This window comes from Puma concolor, chromosome B2 (assembly GCF_028749965.1).
Source record: "Puma concolor isolate L17-30 chromosome B2, mPumCon1.1.hap2, whole genome shotgun sequence".
Taxonomy (NCBI): domain Eukaryota; kingdom Metazoa; phylum Chordata; class Mammalia; order Carnivora; family Felidae; genus Puma; species Puma concolor.
Genome location: NC_141671.1, coordinates 31,561,994 through 31,576,851, shown reverse-complemented (window position 1 = coordinate 31,576,851; position 14,858 = coordinate 31,561,994). Strand labels below are relative to the sequence as shown.

The 14,858-nt window shown below is 47.1% G+C and overlaps 1 protein-coding gene and 1 long non-coding RNA gene across 2 annotated transcripts; both read right to left on the bottom strand.

Moving 5' to 3' along the window:
- Positions 1-543: 543 nt before the first annotated feature.
- LOC147580855 (butyrophilin subfamily 2 member A1-like) lies at positions 544-5,770 on the bottom strand. Its single transcript, XM_086708380.1, has 3 exons — positions 5,662-5,770; positions 5,041-5,388; positions 544-557 (listed from the first exon to the last, which is right to left on the bottom strand). The coding sequence occupies exons 1-3, from the start codon at positions 5,768-5,770 to the stop codon at positions 544-546; spliced, it is 471 nt and encodes a 156-aa protein (XP_086564506.1).
- A 2,005-nt stretch (positions 5,771-7,775) lies between these two features.
- Positions 7,776-10,860, bottom strand: LOC147580854 (uncharacterized). The gene is made up of 3 exons (XR_015250736.1): positions 10,639-10,860; positions 9,103-9,302; positions 7,776-7,899 (listed from the first exon to the last, which is right to left on the bottom strand). It is a non-coding gene; the product is annotated as an uncharacterized LOC147580854 (long non-coding RNA).
- Between the last annotated feature and the right edge of the window lie 3,998 nt (positions 10,861-14,858).

Sequence of the window (14,858 nt, the reverse complement as noted above, 5' to 3'; positions counted from 1 at the left end):
CCTGGGGGAAGAAGGGCTCTGTGGCCAGCCAGGGACCCCATCAGCGGCACAGACCAGAGCAGCCCAGCCCAAACTCACAGAAACCCTAGGCCACTCCCTCTGGCCCTGCTGGGAATGTGAAGTAGTGCTGACCTGGGATGAAAATGGCCATCGCCTTCTTCTGGTCCAGGACGGGGTTGAGGACTGAGCAGGTCATGTTCCCTGAAGAGCTGTCCCTCACCACCAGAGCAGACTCCACGCTGAACAGCCCTTCAGTGTCTTGGGCATGGGTCTCAGAGAATGTCAGGAACTTTTCCCCATTAGCAGCTCTCCACTGTATCTGGGGCTTTGGGAACCATCCCGAGGCCGTGCACACCACTCGGACCCCATCCTCCTCTGGCCCTGTGATGTGCACTTGAGGGACAGAGCCCACACCTGTGAGAGAGAAGCTGGAGAGCTCAAGGAGGCCTTCCAGAATCCAGGGATGCCAGCAGAGCCTTCCTCTGCACAACTCTGGTGTAGCATTGCATTCCAGGGCTCCCTGGGGAGTGGTCTCTGCAAGGATTAGAGCAGGGGTCCTGCCACAGGGAACAGAAGGAAGGAGCATGGGGACCTGCAGAGGGCAGGGCTCTTCTCCCATCCATGAAGCTGGGAAGTCCATCACCCAGAGTAACACAAAGGAATTTCATCCCAAGTTCTATCCTTCTCTGCTCTTCTCAGCTCACACACTCTCCAGGGCATCGGCTAGCACACTCACTGCCCTGTGGTAAATCATTTCCATCCTTGACAACCTTACCTACTTCCTGAGCTCCCCCTGCTAATATCCACATGTTAGCTCTGCCAGGATTCCTCACAGATGCTTCAAACTCAAACCCTGAACTGATTCATATTTGGCTTCTCTGTGATAGGCTGATGATGAAAATATTCCCAATCCTTAAGCCTGTTTCACATCCAGCTCACCTTCTGCCTATGAAGGCATATATTTAACGCCTTCACACTCTGCTTCCGGGTTCCATCATGGGACTTATCTGGGCCACTGAGAGTTCAGGGAATGTGACTCCAGCAGAGTTGGAAAGTACTTGTGCCATTGCCTTGCCCTCTGCCACAGGAAGGACATGCTTGGGCTAGAGCAGTCCTTCCAGCTAAAGCTGTCCTAGATCAGCCAACAGCCCAATGAACTTCACCCGTGTGAGTAAACCCAGTCAAGGTCGACTGTCAGGACAAAATATATTAAAAGGGAGAGGCTTCTTGTCCCTGTTGAAAGTAAGGTCCCTTCCCATCCTTTTCTTATGCCATTTACTTGAGGAAATTTGTGATTGTGGGGGCTTTCTCTCCTCTTTGAAATGTATATACGTCATCTGCGAAAACTACATAGGCCTTTTGTCAGGGTTGTGATCCAGGAATGTGTTTCTCAAGACCTTGGGAGCCCTCTTTCTGCACTGTTAACACCAAGGTGGACAGCACCCCTCTCTCCCAGTTACTGGGGGAGTGTAGGAGCCTAACCTCATTGGGGACCAGGGCCCAAGTGCAAAGCCACTTCCTGTCATAAAGATGGGAGAAGCGGTAAAAACAAACTGTTTTAACTTTTATTTGTCTGGAAAACTCTTCATCTTTCCTTCCATTCTGAATGACAGCCTTGCTGCATGTTTTTTCCTTTAGGTACTCTGAATATATCCTGCCACTCCCTCCTGGCCTGACAAGTTTCTGTTGAAATCTCTACTGAGTAACAGGAGGAAGTGTTGAACCACTATATTGCACTGTATTGAGCCACTATATAAAACTACATGTTAACTACACTGGAATTTAAAAAGCTTTTTTTTTGGGGGGCGCCTGGGTGGCGCAGTCGGTTAAGCATCCGACTTCAGCCAGGTCACCATCTCGCGGTCCGTGAGTTCGAGCCCCGCATCAGGCTCTGGGCTGATGGCTCGGAGCCTGGAGCCTGTTTCTGATTCTGTGTCTCCCTCTCTCTCTGCCCCTCCCCCGTTCATGCTCTGTCTCCCTCTGTCCCAAAAATAAAATAAAACGTTGAAAAAAAAAATTTTAAAAAATAAAAAGCTTTTTTTTTAACTTTTAAGATTGGGGAATTTGTTTTTCCTTGGGATAAAGCCAATCAGCTAACATAGATGGTCGCCCCAATTACCAAGTACATTTAGGGTGTGCTGCCCATGACAAATGATACTGTCAAGTCCATTTACTTGAGGGCTAGTAACTGTCTATCCAGAGAACATGTATGTAACAAGTTGCGTCTGCATGGCTATGTAAAAAGGTGAGATTTCTTCTGTCTTTGCAACCCCTTGGTAGATTCTCTGGGATGCACATCACTTACTGGTTAATGCTAATGAAATAATAATAATAAACATAATAAAAATGTTTTCTTTCCCTACTACCTTTGTGAAGACGATTTCTGGATTCGGAGACTTTGTGTTTAATTATATTTCCCCTACACTTAAGATGTATGAGTAAGCACCATTAAGATTTGTCAAACACAGCTCAGGTGAGCTGAACTCCCCTAATGCTCAACAGTAAATAAAAGGTTGTTACTATGTGCAACTGAGATTTCTGTCTGTGTTGCACAGCATTATGACAGCAATCAACAACTAACACAAAATAGCAATACTTCTAAATACTACTACTAAACAACAAATTGCCAAAAAACATGCAAACAAACAACAATTAAAACAAAACAAAACAAAAAAAAAACCTTGGGAGTCTCCAGTCCCTTCTCTCCAACCCCCAAACTCTTTGCTTCCCCAAATCCACCCACTCAGTTGGGTCTACTTTCCAAACATCTCTGACACTGGAACCCCTTCTCTTCTCCCACCCCACTGCTCTGACATCAATTCAGGGAACCATCGTCCCCACCCTGTAACTACATGTCTTTCTCCAGTCTTGCTCACCTTCTATGTACCCTCTCTCACAGCTGTCAAAGCAAACCTCCTCCCAAAAACACCTCCCTTCACTGCTCTGTTTAAAATTTCCTCAGCTCTTCTTCCCAACTCTGTAATACACCACACAAAGCCTTCTATGGTCTGGCATCGCCCCTAACCTCAAAACCCCTCACCACTTCTTCCCAAGTTCTCCCACCCGGGCCACTCCAGCCCCAGGACTATTTGGTTAGCTGTTGAACTGCTCATAACCACAATCACCATGCTCTCTGTGCCCTTCATCAACCACCAGGGCTCTTTGGAACACTTTCTGGATTCACTCAAGTACCTGCTCAAGTGTGTACTCCTCATGCACTGTTCAAGATCAATCCCTTCTCTCTGCCCGTGGACCAGGATTGTCACTTCTCACCAACCTCCCATCCACCTGTCTCACCAACCACATGGCTTCCTTGTCTGCCCAGACACACCAGCCACACTCTAACCTTGGTTGTTTCACATGAGTATTCTTCTGCTTGGAACTCTCACCCCCAGATACCCACTTAGCTAAGTCTCTACTCACCACCATCTAACATCCTCTATAACCCATCTGTCTGTCTAGTTACTGTCTTTAACATAAACTCTGCAGGACAGGGATCTCTATTTGGTTCACTGATGTATTCAGGTGCCCAGAAGGGGACCTGGCACTTAGTAGGGATTCTATATATCTCAAAAGGGTATAAAGAATTAAGTGGGCTGGGAATGCAAGCTGGTGCAGCCACTCTGGAAAATACTATGAAGGTTCCTCAAAAAAACTACAAATAGAACTACCTTACGACCCAGCAATTGAACTACTAGGCATTTATCCAAGGGATACAGTTGTGCTGTTTCAAAGGGACACATGCACCCCCATGTTTATAGCAGCACTTACAACATTAGCCAAAGTATGGAAAGAGCCCAACTGTTCATCGATGGATGAATGGATAAAAAAGAGGTGGTATATATATACAATAGAGTATTACTCGGCAATCAAAAAGAATGAAATCTTGCCATTTGCAACTACGTGGATGGAACTGGAGGGTATTATGCTAAGTGAAATTAGTCAGAGAAAGACAAAAATCATATGACTTCACTCATATGAGGATTTTAAGAGACAAAACAGATGAACATAAAGGAAGGGAAACAAAAATAATATAAAAACAGGGAGGGGGACAAAACAGAAGAGACTCATAAACATGGAGAACAAACTGAGGGTTACTGGAAGGGTTGAGGGAGGGGGATGGGCTAAATGCGTAAGAGGCACTAAAGAATCTACTCCTGAAATCATTGTTGTACTATATGCTAACTAATTTGGATGTAAATTTTTAAAAATTAAAAAAATAATTAAATACATAAATAAATAAAGTTCAGTGTGGGGAAAAAAAGATACTGGTATATTGTTAGGACAGACAAATTAATGCAAAAATGGGGGCAAGGGGTGTTGAGTAACAGATAATTAGCCAGTCCTTAGAGGAAAAATTTTAAAAGAATGTACTCATGAACTTGCATGCATTGATGACAGAGTTGTAAATCAAAAGAAATATTTCTGATTTACTTTTCATCAATTTAACAAAAATGTGATATTATACTCGAGTCGTAATACTTTCTTTTATGAAAGAAAACTTAAAAATAAACTGATGATTGGGGCACCTGGGTGGCTCAGTCGGTTGAGCGTCTGACTTCAGGTCACGTCATGATCTCGCAGCTCGTGAGTTGGAGCCCCGTGTCGGGCTCTTTGCTGACAGCTCAGAGCCTGGAGCCTGCTTCAGATTCTGTGTCTCCCTCTCTCTCTGCCCCAACCCACTCGCATTCTGTCTCTTTCTCTCTCAAAAATAAATAAACATTTAAAAAAAGAAATAAACTGATGATGTTTCTAACAACAAAAAAAAAGAATTAAGTGAGTGATGGGCATTGAGGAGGGCACCTGTTGGGATGAGCACTGGGTGTTGTATGGAAACCAATTAGACAATAAATTATATAATAAATAAATAAATAAACATTAAAAAATAAAAAAAAGAATTATAAGGATTCCTATTGAACTAAGCAATAAGTGAAAATCACTCCTTTCTTCATTTCTAAAATGAGGGGACTGATTCACTTGGCCCCTGAGGTCGCTCCCAACTCCAACACTCAGGACACTAAATATAGATCAACCACTCACCTGCCACCATCAGCTCCAAACTGGCCTCTTCATAGAAACTTCCCTTTCTGAAGAAGCAGGTATACAGCCCGTTGTCGGAAGCCTGGACCTTGTGGATACGCACAGTGGCCTCCCCCTGGCTGAGGAAGTCCTTCACCAGCGAGGTCCGCCCTGTGTACTGAGCCAGCTGCTCTTCTTTCTGTTCCTGCTGGTTTTCATAGATGAACACTGCTTCTGAGAACTTGGAGCGGAACCACCGCAGCTCCATGTTTTCCACATCCATGGCTGGGGACACATGACAGGGCAGCGTGACGTTCCCACCCAGCACTGCCACGATAGGGTCCGAGGGGCCAATCACCACAAACTCCTCTGTGGACACAGACACAGGAGTGAGAAAGTGGAGAGACACAGGTAGGGAGGCATGGAACACATACTGTCAGGTGGGGGACCCAGGCAGGCAGGGGTGAGTAGCAGGTGGGAGGCTCTGACCTGACAGACTGAGCTGTGACCACTCTGAATTGGGACAAGATCATCTTACCACACCTTTGAAACCCGGAAATGATATCAAAGAGACTCCCTCAGCAGCCTGTGTTCCTGGTTTCCAGCCCTCCATGAAGGACTCTCTAACTCAGGGGTTCTAACCTTCCACAAGCATTACAATCACCAGGAAGGCTTGTAAAACACTGACAGCTGGGCTCCACCCCCAGAGCTTCTGGCTCAGTACATCTGGGGTGGATCCAACGATGCACATTGCTAAGGGGTTCCCAGGGATGCTGAGACTGATGTTCCAGGGACCATACTCTGAGATCACAGCTCCAGCTTGGCTCCTCTTAGAACAGGACTGAAAACTGGTTGAAGTTTATTATTTCTGCCCATGTGTTTCTCCTCTGCTGAATTACGTGTGCATTAAAAACTACAGCCCACAGTTATTTCCATTAAAACCTGCCCTCACTCCATCACACAAGCACCCAAATCACCACCACTTTTCACAGGCCTTGGTCTTCTGAGACGTGGTGGACACGTCATGACATGACACTTCTGCAGAAAGAACCCTGTTGGATCTCCAAAGAGTGACTTCTCATCTCCTGTGCTACTCGACTTTGGCTGAGTCACTATCTGTCTCACCTGAGGAATGACAGTGACTAGTGTCCCTGGGACTATCCTCTTCCCGGCCCCATTTGTGTGACCCTTTTAACCTGCAAGTAAAACCATGTCCCCTTTCTATCCAAGCCCTCCAATGCCTCTCTGGTTCCCGAAGTGACCTGCAAGCCCAATAAGGATGATCCCTCAGTGCTCTCTGACATCCAACTCTTGTTTCTCTTTCTTGCTCACTCTGTTCCACCCAACACGTGCCTCCTCTGCTCCTTCAACACCCAGGCACACTGCCTGCTTTGCTCTGGCTGCTCCCCACTCTGGACCCTCTTTCCTTGGCGATCTGGACAGGATGGTACTCCACATGTTCATTCCCATCTCACTGCCTACACCGACCACCTTATGGAGCACTGCTGCCCGCCCACACACCCTCCTGCACTGCTGACTGCCCACCTTGCTCTACTTCCTTCTCCCATACTGTCCACTCCTCTAACAGACATAGATTCCATGGAGTGGAGGTAGTTAGTACTCGCTGTCTCCTGTCAGAACGTAAGCTCTGTGGAGACAGGGACTCTGGTTTGTACATAGATCAGCACCTTACACAAACTTCATATCCTGTAAATATTTATGGAATGTAATGAATTAATAACCGAATAACTACTTAGATACCAATAGAGCCAGCAAACAAAAAATAAAAGAAATTTATTTTCACACTTTTCATAGTGAAATTCACATTTTTTTTTACTTTGTAAGACATAAACTCCTCATTAGACAACTGTCTTGGTCCCCTTCCTTATTTTATGGTCCTGGGACTTTTACCTTTTTTAAAAAATTTATTTTATTTACATTCAAATTAGTTAACATACAGTGTAGTATTGGTTTCAAGTGTAGGACCCAGTGATTCATCACTTGTATATGACACCCAGTGCTCATCCCAACAAGTGCCCTCCTTAATGCCCATCACACATTTAGCCCATCCCCTACCCGCCTCTCCTCTAGCAGTCCTCAGTTTGTTCTCTGTATTTAAGAGTCTCTAATGGTTTGCCTCCCTCTCTGTTTTTATCTTACTTTTCCTTTCCCTCCGCTGTTTTGTTTCTTAAATTCTACAGATGAGTGAAATCATATGGTATTCATCTCTCTCTGACTCATCTCGCTTAGCATAACACCCTCAGTTTCCATCCACATTGTTGCAAATGGCAAGATTTCATTCTTTTTGCTCACCGAGTAGTATTCCATTGTACGTCTATACTGCTTCTTATTTATCCATTAATCAGTCAATGGACATTTGGGCTCTTTCCAATACTTTGGCTATTCTTGATAGTGCTATTATAAACATTGGGGTGCATGTGCCCCTTTAATAAGCACTTTGTTTCCTTTGGATAAATACCTAGCAGTGCAACTGTTGAGTTGTCGGGTGGTTTTACTGTTAATGTTTCGAGGAACCTCCATACTGTCTTCTAGGGTGGCTGCACCAGGTTGCATTTGGTTCTGGGACTCTTCTTAAATGTTTAATTATAACTAGCGGCTGGGGGATCACCAGACCTTTCCTACAGCCAGGGCCTCCACCAATTACCATGTCCTGATGGAGACACAGGAGGGCTCCCAGAGGCTCTCACACACCCATGGGAGATGCAGGAAGGGGAATGAGGACACACTTACCTGCAGACCCCCCAGCAGGCAACTGGAAGAAGAGAAGCAGGGAGGTGAGAGGGGAGAGCAAAGAGCCTCTGCAGCAATCGTCCATTTCCTCAGGGCTGGGGAGACACAGGGCAGGAGGCAGGAGAACACCTACAGAGATGAGGAGAGCCAGCCCACAGCTCTGGGCCTCAGAACACACAGAAGGGCTCAAGACTGATAATAATCCCCAGAACAAGAAGACTCATTATGCTGATGGGGCTGGGGGCCCCCACAAGCCTGGTACCAAGAAAGCCCTCCCAGTCCCTCGGAAAGCTTTCGCAGACTGCTCTGCTCATAGGACCAGAACCCTCCTGCCTTAGCACAGGGCCTCCTCCAAGTCTGTATGAGTCGCAGACCACCAGAGATGCCCAGGGACACGGGCCCAGACTCAGGCCCCTGCCCATGAAGGACCCGCCAGGTCCTGTGTGCTGTTCTTCTGCTGCCCCCTAATTATGACCAGGGAACCACTCAGAAGCATGAGAGTCAGACGACATCTTCCTCAAGGACATTGTGGTTCTCACCACACGCATCCTGTATTGAAGCCCTTTGCTTATTGAGTTCACCCAAATTTCAGCTCTCACCTCCCCCCACATGTTGTTGCTCAGGACAAAGGACCTGGCCTTACTCCCAATAGAGGGCTCCATCAATTCCCTATGAAAAGTTGATCCTCATCCTCTATAACTCTGAGGAGTTTCTGCCTCAGGACAAAGGAATCCAGGAGGAGGCTGCCTGGGTAGCTTAGTCGGTTAAATATCTGACCCTTAATTGCAGCTCAGGTCTTGATCACAAGTCATGAGTTCAAGCCCCACGTTGGCACAGGGTGTGAAGCCTACTAAAAAAAAAAAAAAAAAAAAAAAAAAAAGAGGATCCCAGGAGAGAGAGAGCACAGAAACGATAAAATGCATCCTGGTCAGACAAAAAAGGGCTTCAAACCACCTACTGCTGGGTGGAGTGGGGATCCGGCAGCAAATAGTACTGAGAAGAACAGATTCCGGAGGTGACTGCTGACTTCTCCAGATTCAGCCACTCTCTAGGCAACCAGCTTAGGCTAGTTTATTGACCTGTTCTGCCTCAGTTTCCTCAATGTCAAATGGGGATAGTAACAGGATCTCACCCCAACATGCAGGGATGTAGTGCTACACAAATGTCAGTAAGTGAATGAAGTGCAGGCATCACTGTATTTGTCCTGGGTCTTCTCAGAGCCTCATTATTACCCAGCACCACCACCCTCACCACAAGCTCAGCCACTTCCTCAAAGCCAGCTGCTCCCACCTTTCCTTTTATTGGCCAAAAGCATCTTCAGAACCAACTTACCTGCTTAGAAAGCTGAGACTTCTGGAATGTCTCTAACTCAGTAGTGTGAGATCTCAGCAGACCCCAAATCTGCTCTCAGAGATTGCACTTGCAGTTAGCTGCTCTGAGCCCCAAAACCTGCTTCCAATTCCAACGTTGGGTGCCATAGGGTCTTCTTGCCTGAGAGGCAGGTGGTTCCCAGATGAGTGGGGAAGCAGAACCTGAACAGGTTACAGGAGTCTGAGCCCAAACAGGGTCCTGGGCCCCCAGAGAGCACTCCCAAACAGGAGAATCGACCCTTCTCTGTCTCCTGCACCATTTGAAAGTGAAAGCTTACAAAAAACAATCCCAGCAGACTCTGCCCTGCCCTCTGGATGGTGTACCCCAGTTATCAGTAAGGAAGCAACGTGATCAGAGCCACAGAAACAGGGCAGGTCCAGGTACAGTGACCCACCCTGCAGGGAGTCACACAGAGGTACAGACTCAGCATTAGTATGATGAACAACTGCTACTCTCCAGGTTGGCTAACTTCTAAACCATAAGCAGAGAGTGTGTATGGCACAGCCAAGACTAATACCTAGCCCTATGCATGGCTGTTCACTACTGAGACTACTCATGACAGTTGGTGAATACCAACAGGCAAGAGTCTTTGAAAAGCCCCTGGTGTAGCTGCTTTGCTTTTCTTCACCCGGAGACCACATAGGTGTGGCAACAGAGAGGTTACTACTGGGCATCAGGAGCTTCCAGGACCAGTTCCAGGACTCTGGCCCTGCCCAAGCTGAATGGGCAGCACCCTGTGGCTTGTTAGTATTTTACAAGTATGCATGGCCTGGATACACCATTCAGTCCCCTCCCTGCCAGGCTGCAGTGTGCCCTAGGAAAGATGGATGTTATGGTCTCTGAAGGAAAACCCTGGAGCACTGGGGCTTCCTCCAGCCCCTCCCTACCTGTATGTTCCCATCTCAGCAGGACACCTTGGTTCACTCAGTTACATCTGCCAGAAACTGGAGGGTCATTCCACTACACAGTCCATGTTCCCACCCAGTCTACCTCCAATGCACCAGAAATGTTCAAGACTTTTCTCAAATCCATATCTGTGGCCAGTACCTAGTTCCTGGCCACCCCCATTTCTCCCCTGGCCCAAGCAGGGTGTCCCTGCTTCCCCATGAGTGTCCCCTGCCCACCTCCAGCCTGACCTCCTCAAGTTCATTTTCCTTCCAAGGTCATGATCCTCTCAAGTCAGATCTGCCTTATCTGTTCAAGGGATCCCCCTAAAAACCTCTTGTCTGTGATTCCCAGGGCACAGCTTCCTCTCCGACCTCTTTCCATCACTCTGCCAGTTGTCCCTCACTGGCCTGAGTTAGTTCCTCCAGTGACTTCCTCCGTTCCGAAGCCTTGGGCCTTCTCACAAGTCATTGTATGATCTTGCTCTCTCATTCTCTCTCTCTCTCTTTCTCATCCCCCAAACCCCTTAACGTCTCATTCTTGCCTAATGTGACCTTCCCCAGAGGAACCCTAGCCCACCTGCTCAGCCCCATACGTGCCCCATACACGTACTTGTTGGAGTTTTACTGGCACCCTGTCCTCCAGCACAGCTCTGACATTGGTTCTTCTGTGGAATGTCTGTGGCATCCACAAAGGGAGGCACTGTGTGCCCTGCTCACGTGCCCAGGACACAGTAAACAATAAACTTTGCTTGAGCTCATTTGCAGAGGACTCACTGCAGCAGCCCATTGGCTACTCAGCCTTGTCCAAATTTGGAAAACATTTCATTCCACTGAGAAACACAAAGACGGTTAACTCTGACCAAAACAAGTCAGCCCAGCCCCTTGGTGGATACAACCCCACCATCTTTCCTGCTCGTTTTTTCTTCCTGTCCCAAATATATATGCTTCACCGAAACATCCCCAGGCTAGAAACTCAGATTCAACCACTTTTGCTTACTCCCTCAAGCCTGCCCAGTGCTCAGGTGTTCATGAGTTAAGTGACTGGTGTTAAGACACTAGCTTGGGCTACAGCTTCCCTGGTCACATTTCTGCCAGGTTGTTGTCATTTATCTTCATTCTACAGGAGAGGAAACCAAATCTATCAAAGTTTTGCAACCACACACCCAGCAAAGCCTCACCCAGCCTTCATTCACTCTTGATTGTTCTGAATAATTCACTGGATTTTCCTTTGTTTTCATGAAACAAGGCCTGACTGGCTCATGATGCATGGGCTTGATAGGTTTCTGCCTGCATTTCTGGTCTGAGATATTAAAACCTTGCACAAATCCAAGACCTCTGAGTATATCTGAACACATCCCAGGTTGTCATCCGCAAAGGTCTATTCTGTCAATATCCACTTAGACTTGGGACTATTGGGAAAATGTATCTTAACGGAAAAATAACAAATGAGGGGAGGCTGGGTGACTCAGTCCATTAAGCATTTGACTCTTGATTTTGGCTCAGGTCACGATCTCACAGTTTGTGGGATCAAGTCCCTTGTTGGGCTCTGTGCTGAGAGAGGAGCCTGCTTGGGATTCTTTCTCTCCCTCTCTTTTTGTCCCTCGCCCACTCACGTGGGTGCGCACACTCACTCTCTCTCAAAAATAAATAAACTTTTTAAAAAGTCAATATTTTTTTAAAAAAAAGAAAGAAAAATAACAAATGAGATAAGAACCAATATCAGCTTCCAGGTCCACCCCCCCCCCACCCATGCCACCACCAATCCCTGCCCAACGGGGAGACTCCTCAATGCCTAAGACACATTAGGGAAATTTGATGAAAAGACTGTGGGAAGAATTTGACTGAGTTCCTACTAAGTGCCGGGAACTGGGCTACACAAGTTGTATTTATGACACTTCATTTTCACACATGCACACAGAGATGAAGGAAGACATGAGCCCTGCCCTCTATTAACCTTTAATCCAGGAACTTTCTAGAGGAGGGAAGGCTGGACCTGCAAGGTGCACCCCTCCTTACTGCCCCACATGACCCAGTCCACGAGCCCAGCCCAGCCCCTAGCTCCACACAGCTCTGGGTGAAAGAGGAGCAGGAAGAGGACCTTGAACTCAGCAACGGACCAGGATGATATGGCCAGAAAGCTTATCTCCCTTGAAGGCCAGTCCTTTGATCCCACGATGGGAGGAAGGGGAGAGGAAGGAATGACAAAGCACAGGGAAGATGTTCCTGAAGGACACTGGAAGGACACCTGGGGACACTGCAGGAAGGACACCACACAGCAAACTTCACCGTCCTCCCCCAGCTCTCAGACTCATGTTCCAGCTGTTCGTCAACAAATACTGTCCACTGGCCATGAATGATTTTTCTTGCTCAATATAAGTGATCCCGATGCTAGTGTGTTAATATTATACTTTCTCCTTTAACAGCCATGTAATGCCTCTTATCTTTAGTTGTTTCAAGTACTTTTGAAACACTTTTCAGATAAATATTAAGCCATAAATCAATGGCTAATATAAAAAGAAGTGTAATTTTAAAATGTGACATTTGGTGGAAAGGACTAAACCTCATCTTTAAAAATCTGCAATCTGGTGAATCTTAATTTATTTTGAAGCTGTGAAGGTGAAGGTTCACTGGGTTATCTTCCACTGAAGGAAAAAAGTTTATACAAGTGTTTCCTGCTTGTTTGGTATCTGGAAAAACTGAAAAATAACAGGAAACACACACACACATACACACATGCGCATACACACACACACAAGGCGATAGTTTCCGTGTAGACTTCTAAATGTTCCTTCCTTTTCTAACCAGCATGACCCTGCTGGTGGGCTGAGCTCTGCCCTGGGAGTCTGCTGAGGACAAGACCAAGGGCTCAGTGGGGATGATCAGTATCCCCTGAGTCTGCACACCTGCCCCTCTGGTGAGCACAGCCCTTCCTAATGGAGGCTGTCTTCCCATATCTGAACCATCCAACCAAAGATGCCACAGAAAATTCCTTAGACCCTTACTCATTCCAAGGAGTGGGGCCTGCCCAGGCCTCTCAGAGGTCGACGGCAAAGCCCAACTGGCCAGGGCACCTGCCCCGGCACCCTCTGAATGGGCAAGTCCCTTTGCTTCCAAAGTCTGAGATTCCTGGGGACATGAAGAGGCATCACTCCCACCCCTCTGAGCTATATAAAGGCAAAGGACTGAGACCAGGGAGAAAGACATTCTCATAGAAATTTTAATAAATTTTATTACGCCATCAATTAGCAAAAGATAAATAAGAAATTGAAAGAAAGCCAAGAGAAAAATGGGGTAAGAATGGAAAGAACAGGGGAAAAAAAACTGGAAAGAGCAAGAAGAAAGAAGTGAAGGAGGGAGAGGAAAAGGGAGAACAGAATCATGGAGGGAGGGAAGGGCAAGCAGAGAGGAAAGGAAAGGGAAAAGAGAAGGTGCAAGCCCCACCTTGCTTTCAGCCCTGATATATCTGGGGACAAGACACCTGAATGGGACACAGGTATGCCCACAGTGTCTCAAGTACATTCACTAGTCACTGAGATGTCAGTGAATGTTTTGCAGTGAGTGAATACAAGTACCGCCCACATATAGGTGACCCAGTCATAACCTGGGAAGCATTTACTCACTCTCCCAATCCCATGTAGATCAGGCCCATCCACAGTCAAGGCTGAAACAGTTAAGTCCTTGTAGCAGGGTGACTGCCAAGTTATGGGAAAAGGGCCTGGAGATCTGCTACTTTAGCCTCTGACCTTGAAAGAATCAGAGGAGAGAGGCCCGAGGCAGAAAAGTCTGGAGGGGCCTGGCCAAGCTTGAGAGGCTAATTCTAACAGTCCCCAGCATGCCCAACACCCTGTTCCTCCATGTCAGGGAGACTTGCCTCCACAGGCTGAGCTGTAGGCTGAAGCCCTGAGGCCAGGCCCCACCTCACTACTGACTTTCACCAAATACTCAGGCCCACCATTTATCTAGTGCTATTTCACTCTGGTCTTTATGTACTTTGTTTCAATAAATGACTTACTCTAATCCTCAGAGGAGAGTCTTTCCTCACTTTAAAGCTGAGAGACAGAAGCTGAAGAATACACGGGGACACGGAGACCTGACCAGGGCCAAACCCTACTTGAGGCAGGTCCACCCCAAAACTCAGGGGAGCCCTAAACAGAGGGCACCAGATTGGAGGCCCTGGGCCCAGAAATCCTCTCTAAAGTAGCAGGTCTCAGAGACAGAAGCAGGAGGACTATGCTGCAGCAGCTGCCTGGGAGGCAACCAGACAGAGGGTGCTCAGTGAGGGGAGAGTAACCCTGGAGACCCTACCAAGTCTCCCAGATTCCATCAGGCTTTGCTGCCCCCTTGTGGCCAGCACGCACAGCACCGAAGGAGCGCTTCCCTGAGGGAGGACAGAGGGACAGAATACAATCTTATAAATGTGGATGGGAGCACAGGAATCCAGGCACAAAAGACCGCAGGCTACAGGACTCCTGATAGATGAAATTAGAGAACAGGCAAAACGGAAGGTAAAACGGATCCGCGGTGGCAGAAAGCCGATGTCCTCATAGGGGGTAGAGGGTTCCGGGGCACTAAGGGGTAGTTAGGACAGGAAAGGACCCCACATAGTTATCCTGGGGTGGTAGGGCTTAACTGATACTTATCGACTTACTGAAGGTAGCTTATTCATTTTATTTATTATTTTTATTTTATGTATATATTGTACTTAAATATTATTCATTTTTAAAGAACAAAACTGAGTTCCCACAGGAAAGTGCTGGGACAGATGTCAGCATCTCTGTCCAGCTAAGTCTCCACACATTGGTTTGGCTCCCCATTCTCACTGTTCCTCTA